At 40.9% G+C, this 19,239-nt stretch overlaps 1 protein-coding gene across 11 annotated transcripts in view; it reads right to left on the reverse strand.

Moving 5' to 3' along the window:
* CSNK1G1 (casein kinase 1 gamma 1) overlaps window positions 1-19,239 on the reverse strand; it is a 211,559-nt gene that overhangs the window by 34,988 nt on the left and 157,332 nt on the right. For all 11 annotated transcript variants that reach the window (XR_008494048.2, XM_063652275.1, XM_054450135.2 and 8 more), the window contains 6 exons: window positions 15,962-16,113; window positions 13,249-13,483; window positions 6,846-6,931; window positions 4,207-4,291; window positions 3,785-3,933; window positions 2,429-2,536 (listed from right to left, as the gene is read on the reverse strand). Coding sequence is in view for 10 of the 11 variants with exons in the window: in XM_063652275.1 (XP_063508345.1) it covers window positions 2,429-2,536; window positions 3,785-3,933; window positions 4,207-4,291; window positions 6,846-6,931; window positions 13,249-13,483; window positions 15,962-16,113 (815 nt within the window). In the remaining variant the exon portion in view is untranslated. The remainder of the gene's footprint in view (window positions 1-2,428; window positions 2,537-3,784; window positions 3,934-4,206; window positions 4,292-6,845; window positions 6,932-13,248; window positions 13,484-15,961; window positions 16,114-19,239) is intronic.

Below are 19,239 nucleotides of genomic sequence, written 5' to 3' on the forward strand. Positions count from 1 at the left end.
ATTATAGAGTAATAAAACTTCATTTAAAATATTTTAGAATATATTACTACACTTCCAACCCTATTTCTGTTAATAATTTTGATCTCCTTCCATTGATTCTGCTTATTTCCCCATCCCGTCCAGCTCACTTTACTATAACCCAGTTTATTCAATAAAGGATGTGAAGTAGATTTATAACCATGCCTTTATAGGTGGATAGGCAGATCATTTCTATATCTCTGCTACCAATGACAATGCAACAGTTTTATGCACATAACCTATACTTTTGAGTGGTTTTATTGATTGATTTCAAGAAGTAAGGTACTTCATCAGAGAAGAAAATAACTTGATCAAATTGCTTTCTAGACAGGTGCAGTGGCTCACGCCTATAATCCCAGTACTTTGGGAGGCGGAGGCAGGTGGATGACCTGAAGTCAGGAGTTCGAGACCAGCCTGGCCAACATGGCGAAACCCCATCTCTAATAAAAATACAAAAATTAGCCAGGTATGGTGGTATGTGCCTGTAATCCCAGCTACTCGGGAGGCTGAGACAGGAGAATTGCTTGAATCCAGGAGACAGAGGTTGAGGTAATCTGAGATTGCACCACTGCACTCTAGCCTGGGTGACAGAGCAAGACGCTGTCTCAAAAAAAAAAAAAAAGAAAAAGAAAAAGAAAAGAAAAAAAAAAGAAATCACTTTATAGAGAATTTGTACAATTTGTAAACTCAACAGCAATATGTCAGTTTAACTGTGCCCTCACCTGCACTAGCTATTAGCTTTTAAAAAGGGAGGGATGGGAGAGAACTGTAGAAGTCAACAGTCTTTGTTGTCAAACCAGAAGTCAGTCAAATTATAAATCTTAAACAACGACTTTAATTAAAGGATGTGACTATGGACCTAATTAGTGCCCAGAGTTTGCTAAACCCTTTCTTTTTTGCCCACCTATTTTCTCGTTTATATGTACTCTCTAGTAAATGGCTTTCCTTCTTTTACATACTTTTTTCTTACCCACCAAACCACGTATTTTGCCAAGAGTATATACTTACTGGTGAGAAAATATATTTGTGGATGTACTCCATTGGACATATGTGTGTGTGTTTGTGTGTGTGTTTTTATATACTATTCTTAACCTATATACTTGCACATGTGCATCTATGAAATAAATGTTTTTGTATTTTCTTGTAAAAATGTTAATACAAAAAAGTGAGATCATAAGGAGAGGAAATAAGCTAATTTGATGCGTCATAATTATTTTTAAAATATGTAATCCGTTTATTATGCTTTGCTTATTTACCTACTGTGGTCTCTGTTTTTCTCTTAGCAATATATTTAATATAAAGATAAAAATCCTATGTCATATTTACTTCCCAAATACATAAGCCCTTTTTAAAAATGTCAAATTTGTTGATTTTTTGGTGTGTGTTTGCCTTATCTGTCTTTAGGCTGAGAGATGTCCCTCATTTAGACCACTAGTTTTCCAAACAACGAACACTGAAGGGCAGATGACATGGCCTAAGCTGATTCTTCACTGCAGGTCCATCTCAAATCTTGACCAGCTCTATCATTTGCCCGGGTAGAAGAACAAGGGGTGGTGTGGAGGTTCCATTTCATGCCCAAGTCAGTTGGAAGTCCAAATTACCTACCCTTCTTAACCAGCAAGGAAAAACCAGAACTGGCAAGAGCTCTAGACTAGACTACAGATGAGACCCAAAGTGGGCTACCTGGTACATCCTGTCTGTCCAACAGGTCTTTTTTTTTTTTTTAAATGCTCCTTGGTGAGTAGGGCTACTCCACAGGCACTGTGCCCAGAGTAGCCTCCAACAGTTCTTTTGGTCCTATGGTAGCTGCCTCTGATCCTAACTTATAGCTAGTTCCCCTTACAGCCAACAGACTCTGACAGGCCCACACTCTTTTTTTTTTTTTTTTTTTTTTTGAGACAGGGTCTCACTCTGTCACCCAGGCTGGAGTGCAAAGGCGCAAGCAATCTTGGCTCACTGCTGCCTCGACTTCCCAGGCTCAGGTGATTCTCCCACCTCAGCCTCCAAAGTAGCTGGGACTATAGGCATGTGCCACCATGCCCAACTAATTTTTTGTATCTTATGTAAAGATAGGGTTTCGCCATGTTGCCCAGGCTGGTCTTGAACTCCTGGCTCAAGTGATCTACCTGCCTTGGCCTCCCAAAGTGCTGGGATTACAGGCATGAGCCACCGCACTTGGCCAGGCCGACTCTTTAGACTGGATGCTTCGTATAAGGCATCTGGCCACATCTCAGTGCAACTATACATGCCCTGAGGGTTGCTTGAAAGTCATACCACACCTGTAAGAAATGGCAAGCATTTGATCTTTATTTTCAGTATATACACTAAAGCAGAGAAGCTGAAGAATTTGGGTTTTAATATTAGCCATGAAGAAGGGTAGTGTCTGAAAGAATGGAGGATCAACACATACCTGATTTCGAAGAGGCTGCTGTTGTGATGGCCGATCCCTGTGCGTGTGGCTTTCTCGAGTTATTGCAGATGCACCAGAATCTACGTGAACTGACCCTACTGGAGTAGGCTGGAAAAATGAAACAAAAAGTCAAATGGGGGAAACAGGTCCAACTTGATGCATATGCAAAGGACAGAAACATTCTAATTCTAATAGAGTAGTAGTAATTATTTTCAGCTACCAAGAGCACTTTCAAGTTGTCTTGTCTTCTCAGTTTGCCCATCTGCAAAAGGGAGGCAGCCTGGTCCTTAATAGTTCATTGGAGAGTAGCTTACCTTCAAAAATAAAAAACCAGGGCCGGGCGCGGTGGCTCACACCTGTAATCTCAGCACTTTGGGAGGCCGAGGTGAGTGGATCACCTGAGGTCAGGAGTTTGAGACCAGCCTGACCAACATGGAGAAATCCCATCTCCACTAAAAATACAAAATTAGTCAGGTGTGGCAGCGCGTGCCTGTGATCCCAGCTACTCAGGATGCTGAGGCAGGAGAATCAGTTGAACCTGGGAGGCGGAGGTTGCGGTGAGCCGAGTTCATGCCATTGCACTCCATCCTGGGCAACAAGAGTGAAACTCCGTAAAAAAAAAAAAAAAAAAAAAAAAAATCCTCCAGTGATATCTGTTTGGCCCTGTGAACCCCTGACCAGAACAACAAATTCAAAAGCTTCCTATGATGCCGGGTTCCACTGCTACAAAGGTCAAGTACATTAACAGCGTATGTGGCATCAACTTCTGAATCATGGGGCCAGGTGTGGTGGCTCACACCTATAATCCCAGCACTTTCGGAGGCCAAGAAGGGCAGATCACCTCAGGTCAGGAGTTTGAGATCAGCCTGGCCAACATGGCAAAACCCCATCTCTGCTAAAAATATAAAAATTAGCTGAGCGTGGTGGTGCGTGCCTACAATCCCAGCTACTTGGGAGGCTGAGGCAGAAGAATTGCTTGAACTCAGGAGGCGGAGGTTGCAGTGAGCCGAGATTGGCACCATTGCACTCTAGCCTGGGAAAAAACAAACAAACAAACTTCTGAATCATTCAAATGAAACTTCTCCTAAAAACCAGGCTTAAATTCTGTAATCTTAGGACACACAAGTTATTATCTTCCTATATTACTAGGAAAAAATACATAACTCCTTCCTACTTCTGAACTAGTAAGAGCAACCTATGGCAACACCCAGACAAGGCTGGTAAATATACAGTCTACGATCAAAGGAATATTTTCACCAAAGATTCAAGCAGAAAGACTGGCAAGTAAAGGCATGAAGCAGTGCTGGTTGGAGAAAGGAGGTAATGAGGTAAAAAAAAAAAAAAAGGGACACTTACAATAGGTCTCCCAACCCAATCATAGGCATAGTCAAAGGTGTAGCCTTTCTTTTCAAAGAGGTCTGTGAAGAGGGTCCGTAAATACTCATAATCAGGTTTTTCAAAGAAGTCCAATCGCCTGACATATCGAAGGTAGGTTGCCATCTCCTCTGTTAGGAAAGAGATGAAAGGCCCTGCTCATTAGCTGAATGCTTTCCATAGCAGTTGTGGGGAAGCGTTGGGCCACAAAGGGCTTATTTATACAGACAATTTGACACTGATGTTTTCTTTACTGACAAAATAAAAGCGATAAAACCTTCTTTGGTGTGTATCACAAAAAGAAATGTTAATTACCTAAACAGCACCCTTATCTAGAGATACCCAGTCATGGACTCTACCTACTTTCAAAGCTGTCACACTGGAATGTCTTTTTAGCATCCCACCTGGAAAGTTCTCACAGAGAGCTTCAATGGGAGTATTCCTTTTGGTGTCACCAATTTTTTGATATCTCTCTTTTAATGTGTCAGCCTGTAGAGAGTAAAGAGAGAAAGTTACTTTAAAAGAGGTTCTAAGCATGGGAGATTCAATACGTTTTTGGACACAATGGTTGTTTCACTCAAATTCGCAGTATTTGTTGGTCTTGATTTTTTTTCTAACACTAACAAATAAGAAATGTAGTAGAAATTATATATTTAGATACATACAAACATCTGCTGTGTTTTGGAAAATTTTACTTGTGAAAATATTTAGTTGTCTCAGATAAACACCATCAAATATAATGGATGAGTGGCTAGGATAAGAAAACAACAATATTATGTGGCAATATTTTCAAAATTGCAGAAGCTTAGTAATCTCCCAGGCCACCATAATTCAATATGACTCAGCATTCTCTCTTAGATCAGCTCTAAAAGTACTGCTAATCCAGGTGGGGGAAACAGATAAGTAATTCTACTACACATATATTGAGACTTTGAACAGAAAAAAAAACAACTGAAGAATGTCTTTCAACAACGTGCTTCCAGAGGGAAAGAAGTTGTCTATGGTACAGCCATGGCTAACAGGTTTGGTGTATGTCAGTAACTCAAAAGCAGCTCAAGTCTGGTATGCTCAGAGCTATAGCCAGAGTGCTTCTGAACCCTGGACCAACAGTGGGCTCCTAGGGAATTCTTGTCAGGCTTTACCTAGCTTGCTGTACTCAGACTTAAGCAATAGTGTTCTGAAGTAAGTAGGAGAAATTTTAGATCTACAACTACCACTAAAATGACTTATGGACAACGAGAGAGTTTCAAGCAATTAATAATACACTAATGCATTGTTTGGCTGTATGATGACCAAGTTTGACATGAAACTCTATTTGAAAGCTATAAAAATCAATGAGAAGATGTATATGACAGGAGAGTAATTTAAGAGTAAAGAAATAAAATCTAAAAGGGAATGGATAGAAGTCTTACGTTTTAGGACAATAGTCTAGAAAGCCTACAGCAAAATGAACCATCCTGCCTTTCTGGAAGAGGGGGTGTAGGAATACCCCAAACTACTAAGTTTCTTTCCATATTAATATGTTGAAATAAATTACAACCAAAAAATATGTCTTGGGCCAGGCGCGAGTAATCCTAGCACTTTGGGAGGCCTAGATGGGTGATCACTTGAGGTCAGGAGCTCGAGACCAGCCTGACCAACACGGTGAAACCCCGTCTCTACTAAAAATACAAAAAATTGGCTGGGTGCAGTGGCTCACGCCTGTAATCCCAGCACTTTGGGAAGCCGAGGCAGGCGGATCACGAGGTCAGGAGTTTGAGACCAGCCTGGCCAATATGGTGAAACCCCGTCTCTAATAAAAATACAAAAATTAGCTGGGTGTGGTGGCATGTGCCTGTAGTCCCAGCTACTCAGGAGGCTGAGGCAGGAGAATTGCTTGAACCCAGGGGGTGGAGGTTGCAGTGAGCCGAGATTGCACCACTGCACTCCAGCCTGGGCAACAAAGCGAGAGTCCGTCTCAAAACAAAAACCAAAAAATTAGCTGGGCGTGGTGGTGTGCACCTGTAATCCCAGCTACTCAGGAGGCTGAGGTAGGAGAACCGCTGGAACCTGGGAGGTGGAGGTTGCAGCGAGCCAAGATCGCACCACTGCACTCCAGCCTGGGAAACAGAGCGAAACTCTGTCTCAAAAAAAAAAAAAAAAAAAAAAAAAAAGTCTCACAAGATACTAATGGGACTTACAATGGGTTAGAAGCTCACCATTTCCTAGTCAAACAGCCAAAGGCACGGAGTAATGACAATGCTCATAATTATAACAGTAAACTGACATGTAACCACTGTACTGACACCTACCTAAGGAAGGCTATTTAAACTCTACACATTTTGCAGTGAATAGATATTGTCTGAATAGGCATTTATTCAATAATACACTTGAACAGCAATGTTAAACCTGGATTTTCATTTTAGTTCAGGTGACTTCTTAGCCTACATAGGATAAACAAATATTTTCTAAGTTTTCCTGAGGAGTACACCCTGCTGGCCTTTCTGGTAAAATGTGTAGCAGCTGTTGTCAACAATTTGTTCCAGAAATTCCCTTACATACTGGGAACACTCCTCCTGCTACATAATGGTAGTGGAGGAGGAATACCAACACAGAGAGAAAAGCAGCACTGTCAAGGCTGGGAGGAAATGAGGGAAAAGATCATGGAAAATCTAAAAACAAGGAAAAATTAAGAAAGGGAAGACAAATGTGAACAAAACAGTTTCCAAAGCCCAGGAGAGCATTTATAATGTAGACTAATGTAACTAGTCCCTGTTTCTTATCTCCATAGCCAATTAGCCAATAATCCTTTTTGTGTGTTGTTTTAAAAAATATTTATTTGTTTATGTTTAAATAGAGATGGGGTCTCACTATGTTGCTGATCTCAAACTCCTGGACTCAAGCAATCCTCCCACCTCAGCCTCCCAAAGTGCTGGGATTACAGGCATGAACCACCGCATCTGGCCAGCCCCCTATGCATTTCTTAAAAACATGAAACCAGAGGCCCCTTCATTAACAACTGAGCATTGAAACAAAGCTCTCCACTGAACACTTTCAAGGATACCTTGAGTCCTTGCCAGGGGAGGCTGCCTCGAAGGAAATACATGAACATATGGCCTAGGGCTTCCAAATCATCTCTCCGGCTTTGCTCTAAAAGGGAAGACAGATCACACATTATGTTTGCAGTTATTAAAGCAGAAAGAGGTTCAAAACCAAGTAATCCCTTCAGAAACCCTTTGGCTCTGGAAAGGCTCTGCTTACTAATTACCTGTATATTTAAACCAAGGATAGTATTTTAGATCAAAACCCTAAACCAATGTGTACTTCCTTTGTCTAGATCTGTTGATGCTAAGTAAATATGAAGAGAAAAGAGCAAATTCTGAATTAAAACCAAGCCCAAATCACTAAACAGTGAATTACCACCCCTCACTCAATGCTGTCACCTTCCTGAAAGTGATAAAATTTTAATGAAATGCTACTTCCAGTATATGGGCTACAATTACCCTTTAGTTACCACCAGGGAGTGAGCAGCAGATTAAGCAACCCAAACTGTTAAAACAGTCCATTCTGGCTAGGCCTGCAAAGATACAAGCTGCAAAATGCCTAGCAAACATGCCAAGTGCTTTTTATTCGTCATAAAAATTAACACTTAAAATTAAGTTTCGTATCAATGAACATCAGTACATACTCTCTTGGCTCCCATTCAATTTGTACCATGTCCTATAACCTCAAAAACATTTTAAAATTTATTACTAAGGTCCCCTCAAAATTAGATGGGTAAGGCTACACACATCTGTAGTCCCAGCTACTTAAGAGGCTGAAGTGAGAGGATCGTTTCGGCCCAGGAGTTCGAGATAAGCCTGGGCAACATAATGAGACCTCATCCCAAAACAAAATAAAACAAAAAATCAAAGTTCCTGCATTCTGGAAGCGTATCTAAAACAAGTTGCTGGGTTTTTCTCTCCTTTTAATTGGGAAGGTGAAGATGACAAAGAATTGCAAAATAGTTAACAAAAAACTGCAACTTCATCTCAGAAAACATCCTACACATTCTTTGATTGTTAGAATCTAAGTAGTACATGCCTTCGTTTCTTTATTCTTCTTTTTTACAGACAGAGTCCTTGCTCTGTTGCCTAGGCTTGAGTGCAGTGTTGTGATCATGGCTCACTGCAGCCTCAAATTCCTGAGCCCAAGGGACCCTTCTGCCTCAGCTGAGTAGCTAGGAATATAAGTGTGTGGAACCACACTTGGCTAATTTATTTATTTTTATTTTTTGTGAAGATGGGGTCTCGCTATGTTGCTCAGGCTGGTCTCAAACTCCTGGCCTCAAGCAAACCTAACATATCATTCTCCCAAACTGTTGGGATTACCCATGTGAGCCATTGCACCCAGTCCATGCATTCATTTTGAATTTGCTGATTATGGTTTAGTCTCAGATTTTTTTTTTTTTTTTTTTTTTTTTTTTTGAGACAAGGTCTCGCTCTGTTGCCTAGGCTAGAGTACAGTAGCATGTTCTTGGACACTGCAGCCTCGCCCTCCTGGGCTCAAGTGATCCTCCCACCTCAGCTTCCTCACTAGCTGGGACTACAAGCATGCACCACCACCCCTGGCTACTTTTTGTATTTTTTATAGTTACTGGGTTTTGCCATGTTGCCCAGGCTGGTCTTGAACTCCTGGGCCAATCAAGCAATCAACCAGCCTTGGCCTCCCAAAGTGCTGGGACTACAGGTGTGAGCCACCACACCTGGCCCATCTCAGACATTTTATGTGTTTATTTTTCAGAATCAAGTTTAGGGCTTTATCTGAATAAACTACAGAAGCAAGACTAAGAGGCTACCTTCAACTTGATTGTGCTTTCTTTGTACAGAAAGTAAAACCCAAGAGAGCCAGAGAAAGCCACTCAGCTAACTCAAAATACAGAAGTGCAACATGTTTAACTATTGCCTTAAATTATAGGGAATTTGCACGAAAAAGAATAGTAGTCTACAGGGTAGATGAAGAAAGAAAAGGCAACTTTTTAAATAATGATTTGATAGAGGTTGTAAAAAGATGGTTACTAATGGGAAGGAGAGGTACCCTGACAGAGATAAATAACATAAAACTGAGTTGGTATATATCAATTGAAACAATCTTAAAAAGAATGAAATAAAACAGCATGACCATCAGAATCCTTTGTCTACATGGCTTGTCTGAAGTTTGCAATAAAATATTCATAATTGAAAACAAAAAAGCAGTTATACAAAAAGTTTGTTGACAGAACCTAAAGATGCACAAATGAAAAAGAGAAAAGAACAAGGAGAGTTGAGTGGAGGCCTCCCACAAAGCAGGGCAGATAGAGAAACGACTCTGCAGTTTCTCATACTGTATCACACCTACTCATCGCCTCTCCATTTTTATATCCACTTCCTGTAACAAGAGGCCCCGTGGTTATTAAAAATTCACTGGACAAATGTTTGAATTTTAGATAGTTGAGCACTAGAGGGCGAAACTCTCCACATTTTCAATACTGATCAGGCCTACAGAAAAAAGATTTCACAGCAAAATAAATTATGAGATTAAAATATTTTTAAAACTCACTGGAATAAGTAATAAAGTAACTTTTCAAATCCTGAGAACTATGAAAAAGAACTGTAGAATATGGGACAATAGGAAAAAAATAAGGGTTCCTAAATCAGGAAGGGTACCTAAATAAGGTACCTAAAATAAGGGTACCTAAATCAGCTCAATGATTTAGGTATCTAGATCTTGGTTTATCTTTTCCACTAATTTAATCCAGAGAAATTAAGCATGGTCAATTAAGCATGGTCTCAGTTTCCTCATCTGAAAATAAAGTGTTCAATCTGGGGAGAATTTAAAAAGTCATTTTCCAGCTCTAAAATCCCAAAAAAATCTGATAACTTTAAGCCTTTAGGGCCTTTTAGGAAAAAAATAAGAGTGAAAACCAGAGCATGCTTTATTTTCATACGACTTTGAACACTCCACACTTGTCCAATTCATTATTTCTACATGCCCTCATTTTTTCATGCAGAATATTTTCATTTTCAAAGAAGAAAGGTTTCCAATACCAGTGAGACCAGCAGGACACAAAATTCTTCAATTCTTCTGATTGGTTGAAAGGTGTGCTTTCATCCAATCAGAAAGATGTGCTTGGTTTACATGCATAACATCCCTGATTTTAGGTTAAATAGATTTGTTGAAGGCAGGGGGCAAGGTAACCCAGTGTTCTCACCCTAATTTCAACCATTACATAATATAAATTGGGCTTCTCAGTAAAGGCTTAATCAGTGGGAAGGTGGCTACTATGGTCTGGATTTCTGTCCTCCTCCTGGACCCCCCAACACACACAAACCTCACGCTGAAATTTGATCCCAATGTTCGAAGCTGGGCCAAATGGAAGGTGTTTGGGTCATGGGGGTATATCCCTCATTAATTGATTAATGACTTCCCTTAGGGATGAGTTCCCAAGAAAGCAGGTTGGTGAGAAGAACCTAGCACTCCCCTTCCCATGTGATCTGCCCATGCTGGCTACTCCCCTTCCTCTTACACCATGAGCGGAAGCAGCATGAGGCCCCTGAGGCCCTCACCAGATGCAGATGCCAGTGCCATGCTTCTTGTACAGCCTGCAGAACTCTGAGCCAAACTTAAAGGTCTTTTCTTTATATAATGACCCAGCCTCAGGTATTCCTTTATAGGAACACAAAATGGACTAAGTAAGTGTGGCTACTCTGATGTGGCAACTAATGAAAGATTTAGGAGGCTTCTTCTCTTGTTCTCCTCCTCTGTAAAATTAAGAAGTGATTTTCTCAAAGCCATTTGAAAATACACATCCCAGTCATTTCTTCTTCTTTGCAACACAAAAAATGCAACACATTTAAAAACCAACAGCATTAGAGTTCCTACAAAAACCTCTATCGTTTGAGGCATGGGAAAGAGTTTAAAAAGCAGTGACAACTTTCTGTATGTATTCTCTGTAATGTAGAGAGCACAAAATACGATGACAGGTTAGATTTGACCTGAAAAACTCTGGTACTCAGTAAGGCAAGTCTGGGGGTAAACTTAAAAGTTCCGGCAGGAATGGCAGTACACCAAGAGATCAAACAGTCTGATGCACAGTAGATGCTTAAAACAGATTTTGTTGAATAAATAATAATCAGGATAATTACAATATGGACTGATATTACTATTATCAGGCATTATGCTAAACATTTTACATACATTATCTCATAGAACCATATATTACAGGCATAATTATCATACCCATTTTATACATGAGATAACCGAGGCTGAGGGAAGAAGGTTATTGGATCAAAATTACACAGCTATTAAGTAAGAGCGCCAGGATTTGCATCCTTTTTCTTAACCACTACTCTGTATATTATACAAACATAGCATGAACACCCATCCCTTGTCTGTTCTTGTCTTTCCTCTTAAGAACAATAAAATTAGTATACGAATGGCTGAGCCCAGGAAGTGGGCATTAAAACAACTTCTAGAGTTTGTCAGTTAAACCACACAATCTTAAGTTTATTATTTAAGATACAGTTTTTGTTTCCTTGTAAAATGGAAAATTACTTGTCATTGTGAAGGAAGAAGGGGATGCTGAGCACTATGCAAGAGACCTATGTCAGACATGGTGCTTTCACATATATTATCCATTCAACCCTCAAAATATCCCTGTGAAGCATTACCCTCATTTTACAGAAGAGTTTCAGTGAGATTAAGTAACTTGTCCAAAGTAATGCTGATAATAAGTACCAGAGGACTTCTAGTCTAATTTTAAAGTATTACATTTATTTAAGTGAAGAGTTCCACGTGGTTACTGAAAAAATCTTGATAACATCATAATTTCAAATCAAATTGTATCATACTACTTTGTAATGCCATTTTTTACTCTTCACTATCACTTGAATTCCTCAGGTGAATAACCTGTGTAGTTTACTCAATGAGGCAACTTAGTAGATATTACATTAGTCTTTAAAATACTTATTAATGTGCAGGCCAGGCATGGTGGCTCACATCTATAATCCCAGTGCGTTGGGAGGCTGAGGCAACAGGATCTCTTGAAACCAGGAGTTTGAGACCCGCCTGGGGAACATAGTGAGACTCTTGTCTCTATAAAAAAATTTAAAAGTTAGCTGGGCATGACAGAATGCGCCTGTAACCCTAACTACTGAGGCTGAGAAAGATCTCTCCAGCTCAGGTGACTGAGGTTATAGTGAGCTATGATCACACTGCTGCACTCCAGCCTGAGTGAGAGTGAGATTCTGTCTCTAAAAATAAAATAAATATGCTGGGCATGGTGGCTTACACCTGTAATCCCAGCACTTTGGGAGGCCGAGGCAGGCAGATCACTTGAGGCCAGGGGTTCAAGACCAGCCTGGCCAACATGGTGAAACCCCGTCTCTATTAAAAAGACAAAAATTAGCCAGGTGTAGTGGTGCATGCCTGTAATCCCAGCTACTCGGGAGGCTGAGGCAGGAGAATTGCTTGAACCCGGGAGGCAGAGGTTGCAGTGAGCCAAAATCGTGCCACTGCACTCCAACCTGGGTGATAGAGCAAGACACCATCTCAAAAAAATAAATAAATAAATAAATAAATAAAATAAAATACATCTTAGTGTGCAATAGTTCATTAATATTTAAGAACATTTTATAATTATTTCTGTCTAGGGAGTATGGAATCTGAGAATATTCTGCTTGTCTACTGTCTAGAATGTTGATTTTCAAACATGTTTTTTTCAATCACCAAGAGTCTTTTCTTCAAATAGAATCTTCCATGGAAGCCCAATATATGAAACATAAAAAAGGGAGGCTTTTTTGAAGCAGATAAGCCCAGGGCTCTGCCTGCTTGGTCTCCCCACTGTTCCTTAGGCTTCTCTGACACTCTCCCCCTTGGGCTAGTTCCTCACAGGTAAGGTCTTCTGCCTTGATTAGAGCATTTAACAATATTTGTGCAGGTTGTTTATCCTGAGTAAATTGCAAGACTAATGGTAAACCAAGTATATTTTCACTGAATAAGATAGAAGCTCTTCCTTGAAGACTTCTGTGCAGAACTATGTGCAGTGAACAGAAGTCTACTCCATTTTTAGTGAGGCACTCTTCCCCACTGCTGACCCAGCCTGACGTCCTCTTCAGGACTATCATATATGGGGTCATACATAAGTAAATACCAAGTTCATTACTAAACTCACTAAAATGCTATCCTCTTTTTACAATAATTCAAGTACTCACACTGCTCAGAAACTAAACATTTGGAAACAGTGTAAAGAATTAAGAACCTATGCATAGTCTGTAGGATTCTTTGAAAAGTCATTAACTTATCATCTCAACTTCTCATGTATAAAAATCACTTAACCTTGTGAAACAATAAAAATCACAAGTTGTAATGCACAATGGGGATATAAGTGTTACAGGAATAATAAACTGTTCTAATGACTCGCCCCTTTCATGGAACAGAAAAAAACACACCTTTGCCAAGATGCGTGTTGATAGACATATATCTTGCAGTTCCAGTTAAACTTTTGTGTTCCCTGTAAGGTATGTGTTTTTTGGTTTCGGGGTCAATGTATTCCTTGGCCAGTCCAAAGTCTATAATGTGTATAACATGCTCTTTCTTATTGCCTTGTCGACCAATCAGGAAGTTCTCTGGCTTGACATCTCGGTAAATGAGGTTCTTTGAGTGCACGTATTCCATTCGAGAAAGCTGAAAGAGAAACAAATGATAGAAATACTCTAAAGAAGTATATCAGGAAAATACATCAAAACAGTTTCTTTAACCAGAGAAAGGTTTTAATTATTGAAATAACGGTAAAATTCATCTCCTTTCACCACCCAGAGTCACTTCACTGACTTGTAAACAAAAAAAATTTTGCTATAAATATGTACATAACAAATATCAAGACTAGGAAAAGAAAGTGGGATAGTACAGGTCTGCTAAAATGATAGCTCAATTTTACCTCATAATGTCACAATTTGCAAATGACAAATGAAATCAGTTGTTTATATGCTACTTCAGAAAATTAAGCATTTGAGAGAAAAGAAGTATTCCCAGGTAGGATATCAAACTGTTGGTGACCTTTGAGACAAATGCCACTGCTACATTCACCTTCTGCCCGCATCTTCCTATCCTTAGTTGGACAAGACTACCCAACCCAGTTTTTGATGTTGTGACGCCCGGAGACGTTAATACTGGCCTGACATCACATAGCTAATTAGCAGCAGAGACAGGGAAACAGTTCATTATTATTATTATTATTATTACTATTATTATTATTATTATTATTTTTGAGACGGAGTCTTGCTCTGTCACCCAGGGTGGAGTGCAGCCTCAGCCTCCTGGGTTCCAGTAATTCTCGTGCCTCAGCCTCCCGGGTAGCTGGGATTACAGGCACATGCCACCACGCCTGGCTAATTTTTGTATTTTTAGTAGAGATGGGGTTTCACCATGTTGGCCACGCTGGTCTCAAACTCCTGACCTTGGGTGATCCGTCCTCCTCGGCTTCCCAAAGTGCTAGGATTACAGGCATGAGCCACCATGCCTGGCCAAAGCAGTTCATTTTTGTTGTTGTTTTAAATTTATTTTAAGATTATTTTTGTAGAGATGGGGTCTATGTTGCCTAGGCTGGTCTCAAACTCCTGGCCTCTAGTGACCCTCCCACCTCAGCCTCACAAAGTGCTGGGATTATAGACATGAGCCACCATGCCTGGCCAGGACTACAGTTTTTATGTTAAGTTAAATATAACCAAAAATAATACTCATAAAAGTATTTCAAATTTTATTAAGTATTTCTACCTACTAAGCTTTTCTATATAACTTTTTTGTTTTTGTTTTTGTTTTTTTTTGAGATGGAGTCTTGCTCTGTTGCCCAGGCTGGAGTGCAGTGGCATGATCTTGGCTCACTGCAAGCTCCGCCTCCTGGGTTCACGCCATTCTCCTGCCTCAGCCTCCCGAGTAGCTGGGACTACAGGCGCTTGCCACCAAGCCCGGCTAATGTTTTATATTTTTAGTAGAGACGGGGTTTCACCGTGTTAGCCAGGATGGTCTTGATCTCCTGACCTCATGATCCGCCCACCTTGGCCTCCCAAAGTGCTGGGATTACAGGCGTGGGCCACCGTGCCCAGCCCTTTTCTACTAACTTTTAGTAGAGAAAGAGAAGCTCAGATATTTGAATTTGGGGCTCAAAAGTCAAAGTCAATTATCTAACATTTCCAAATTTTTATAGGACAGTGGGAGAGACCATTACCACTTCAAACAAATGAAGATATATTTGCATCCTTCCCCAAAGGGCTTGTGACAAACTTCTCGAAGGAACTGCTGGAACTGCTTCTTAAACTGGTATTGGTGTATAATTTGGTAGGAGCTACAAGAGCTGCCTCTTCAGCTGAAATTTGTCTCTGAGAGAACTGGAGGCATGAGAACTACAGCAAATTCCTAGTCACACAATTTTGAATCTGAGTGTTAGTGCAATGGGTTATAACATCAATCTTTTCTTGGTTGCAACAGTGAAGGGAGAGATAGGACATGACAAAACTTTACAGCTATATTTAAAACACATAAATAGGCTGGGTGCAGTGGTTCATGCCTGTAATCCTAGCACACTGGGAGGCCGAGGTGGGAGGACTGCTTGAGACCAGTTAGGCAAGCCTGGGCAACATAGTGGGAGTCTGTCTCCACAACATTTTTTTTCTTTTTTTTTTTTTTAATGAGCTGGCATGGCACCTGAAGTCCTAGCTGCTGGAGAGGCTGAGGCAGGAGAATCGCTTGAGCCTAGGAGTTTGAGGTTGCAGTGAGCTATGATCAAGCTACTGTACTCTAGCCTGGGTGACAAAGACCTTGTCTCAAAAACAAAAAACAAAACAAAACAAAATCAAATAAATTATTCACATTTTTACAACTCCATCTAATCGTCTTCTTTCTCCCTAATCTAAATTATATACTTCCTCTTCAGTTAAGGGCAGAGCATTGCTCCAAGGTGCAAAGTCTTAAAATAGAGAAAATTGCAGATGTAGTGTGACTTCTCTGAATTTACCCTTTTTGCCCCAGCCAGCTTCCCAGAATGCCATCAAGCCTGTGAGTACTAATTCTTGATGTGTTGCTATGGCTAGTAAATCACCAAAAGGCCCACAAGGATGTGGCTGAGGAACCAGCCTACTCTCTTTTAGAATAGCAATTCCAACTTACCAACTGGATGGCTATCATTAACACCGTCTTCAAAGTAAATGTTCGGTCACAGAGGTCAAACAAGTCCTCCAAGCTAGGGCCAAGGAGCTCCAGCACCATGGCATTATATTTCCCACATGGTCCAAAGTAATACACCTGTGGGAGACCTTCACCTGAAAGCAGAGGGGAAATGGGGGTATAGAGTGGGAGACACAAAAGCCAAAATATGAGATAACAGTATTAGCACTGAATAAAATATTTTTAAAAGTACAATTTGTGAGATTTCCATTTTCTTTCATAGTCCCTACTGGAAACTTAAACTGAGCACAACAGCTTCAATGGGAACTAATAATGATGAGAAAGGCTAAGTCATTGCACAATACATTCAAATGAGTAGCTATTTAATACCACAGTGCCAAAAACATTTCCATTGCTATAAGATAGAGAATGGTCCCTGATCCACTGGATCTTCCCAAAAGGATGCCTGAAAGTGCAGTATCATAAAAGGCTCAAAGGATGGCTCACTGAGCTCAAAGGCCAGGCTAAGAGAACTTGTTACATTAGCTGGTTCATGAGCACTCTCTATGCTTACTGCCATAGCCACATGGGCTATTTGGAACTGTTGCCCTATGGACAACTCAGACTGAAGAGGCAAGGTCACAGAGAGTGCAGCCTGGCCCCAGGCCAGCACAACTGGTCCTCTTTTCACAGGGAGTCTCTATAGTTTTTTGTTTTCTATTAGCTGGAGAAAAGTCAACAGACACTTAGTGTTTGGTTGCTGATAAATACTGATGAAAGGAAAAGGGGGAAAAAACACAAGGCTGGGTTTTCTCCAGATCTGAAATTCATAACTATTAAGAAGCCAAAATCCAGACTTTCTCACCTAAGTGGCAAATTGTGAATAAATTTCCTTTATAAAGTGCATTGTAAATATGAGGCATTCACTAAATATATAACTGGTACCATGAGAACAGTAGATATTAAATAGGATTACAGACACCAGGCGCAGTGGCTCATGCCTGTAAAGTCCAGCACTTTGGGAGGCTGAGGTGAGTGGATCACAAGGTCAAGAGTTTGAGACCAGCCTGGCCAACATGGTGAAACCCTGTCTCTACTGAAAATACAAAAATTAGCTGGGCGTGGTGGCGTGCACCTATAGTCCCAGCTACTCAGGAGGCTGAGGCAGGAGAATCGTTTGAACTCGGGAGGCGGAGGTTGCAGTGAGCTGAGATGGCGCCACTGCACTCCAGCCTGGGTGACAGAGGGAGACTCCCATCTCAAAAAAAAAAAGATTACAGAACACTTAAAAAATTATCTGGTTTCATAGAGCAGAAACATTCCCATCTTATACATTTATGTATATAGTGGTCTACAGTTGCATATGTTGTAGATTATTGTTTGCTTCTCCCTCTAACAAGGTCTCAATGTCACCCAGGCTGGAGTGCAGTGGTAAGATCTCGGCTCGCTGCAATCTCTGCCTCCCGGACTAACGCGATCTTCCCAGCTCAGCCTCCCAAGTAGCAGCTGGGACTGTAGGCTCACTCTACCACACCAGACTAAGTTTTTGATTTTTTATAGAGATGGGGTCTCACTATGTTACTCAGGCTGGTCCTGAACAACTCCCAAGCTCAAGCAATCCACCCTCCCTGGCCTCCCAAAGGCTGGGATTACAGGCATGAGCTACTGTGCCCGGCCCCATTCCCTTTTCATTTCTATGGGTGGGATATAGGCAGATGTACATCTAACACATACTTCTCTCGAGGGTAGGTCTCACATATTTGGAATTAATAACTATTTCATATATTGTATTAGTCTATCTTGATTCATTAAATCCTAAACAACTTTTTTTTTTTTTTTTTGAGACAGAGTCTCATTCTGTCACGCAGGCTGGAGTGCCGTGGCGCAATCTTGGCCCACTGTAACCTCTGCCTCCTGGGTTCAAGCAATTCTTGCGCCTCAGCCTCCCAAGTAGCTGAGATTACAGTCATGGTGTCCAGCAACTTTTTTTGTATTTTTTGGAGAGACAGGGTTTTGCCATGTTGGCCAGGCTGGTCTCGAACTCCCGACCTCAAGTGATCCGTCCACCTCAGCCTCCCAAAATACTGGGATTACAGGCGTGAGCTACCATGCCCGGCCTAAATCCTAAACAACTTGAACATTTTCCTTAAATATGTTTATTCCTAGCTAGTATCCTCTAATATACATTACTCCTGCTAGTTCAATAAATACCTGCTCAATTGTTTTTGTGGTTGTCTTGATTCTCCCTATCTCCAAAAGAGAAAAGGATTTAACTTGAAGTGGTTTTTTTTTTTTTTTTTGGTTTTTTTTTGACATGGAGTTTCACTCTGTAGACCAGGCTGGAGTGCACTGGCGCCATCTCGACTCACTGCAACCTCCACCTCCCGAGTTCAAGCCATTCTCCTGGCTCAGCCTCCTGAGTAGCTGGGATTACAGGTGCACGCCACCACGCCCAGCTAATTTTTGTATTTTTGGTAGAGACATGGTTTCCCCATATTGGCCAGGCTGGCCTCAAACTCCTGACCTCAGGTGATCCACCCGCCTCGGCCTCCCAAAGTGCTGGGATTACAGGCGTGAGCCACCACGCCAGGCCCCAAAGAGTCTTTTTTTCTCAGTTGTTTTGAAGAAGTCATTTTTCAGTTTTTTAAAAATATACAAAACCTAATAGTTGTTTCCAATGACTCCTGCTGAGACATCCAAAGCAGAACACTCTGTCCTAGAGATTTACTGCTTTTATTAATCAGACACATGGTAAATGCAGTTTGGGGATCTTTTAAATTTATGTCCTATATAAGGATTTAATGCCCTAAAATGTTATTTTCCTAATATAAATATTATATTCTTCAAAGCAGGTTGTGGCAGCACCTGTTGTTTGCATGTCCAATATCCATTCTCCCTCTCTTTTTTTCTTTTGAGACAGGGTCTCACTGTGTCACCCAGGCTGGAGGGCAGTGGTATGACCATGGCTCACTGCAGCCTCGACCTCCTGGGACCAAGCAATCCTCCTGCCTCAGCCTCCCAAACAGCTGGGAGCACAGGCACATGACACCACATCGGGCTAGTTTTTGTAATTTTTCCAGAGATGAGCTCCCACTATGTTGTCCAGGCTAGTCGTGAATTTCTGGGCTCAACTGATCCTCCTGCTTTGACCTCCCAAAGTGCTGAGATTACAGGGATGCCTCCAAAGTGCTGAGATTACAGGGATGCCTCTCCCCTTCTTTTTTTCTTTTTCTTTTCTTTTCTTTTTTTTTCTTTTTTTTTTTTTGAGACAGAGTCTCACT

This window comes from Pongo pygmaeus, chromosome 16 (genome assembly GCF_028885625.2).
Source record: "Pongo pygmaeus isolate AG05252 chromosome 16, NHGRI_mPonPyg2-v2.0_pri, whole genome shotgun sequence".
Classification (NCBI taxonomy): domain Eukaryota; kingdom Metazoa; phylum Chordata; class Mammalia; order Primates; family Hominidae; genus Pongo; species Pongo pygmaeus.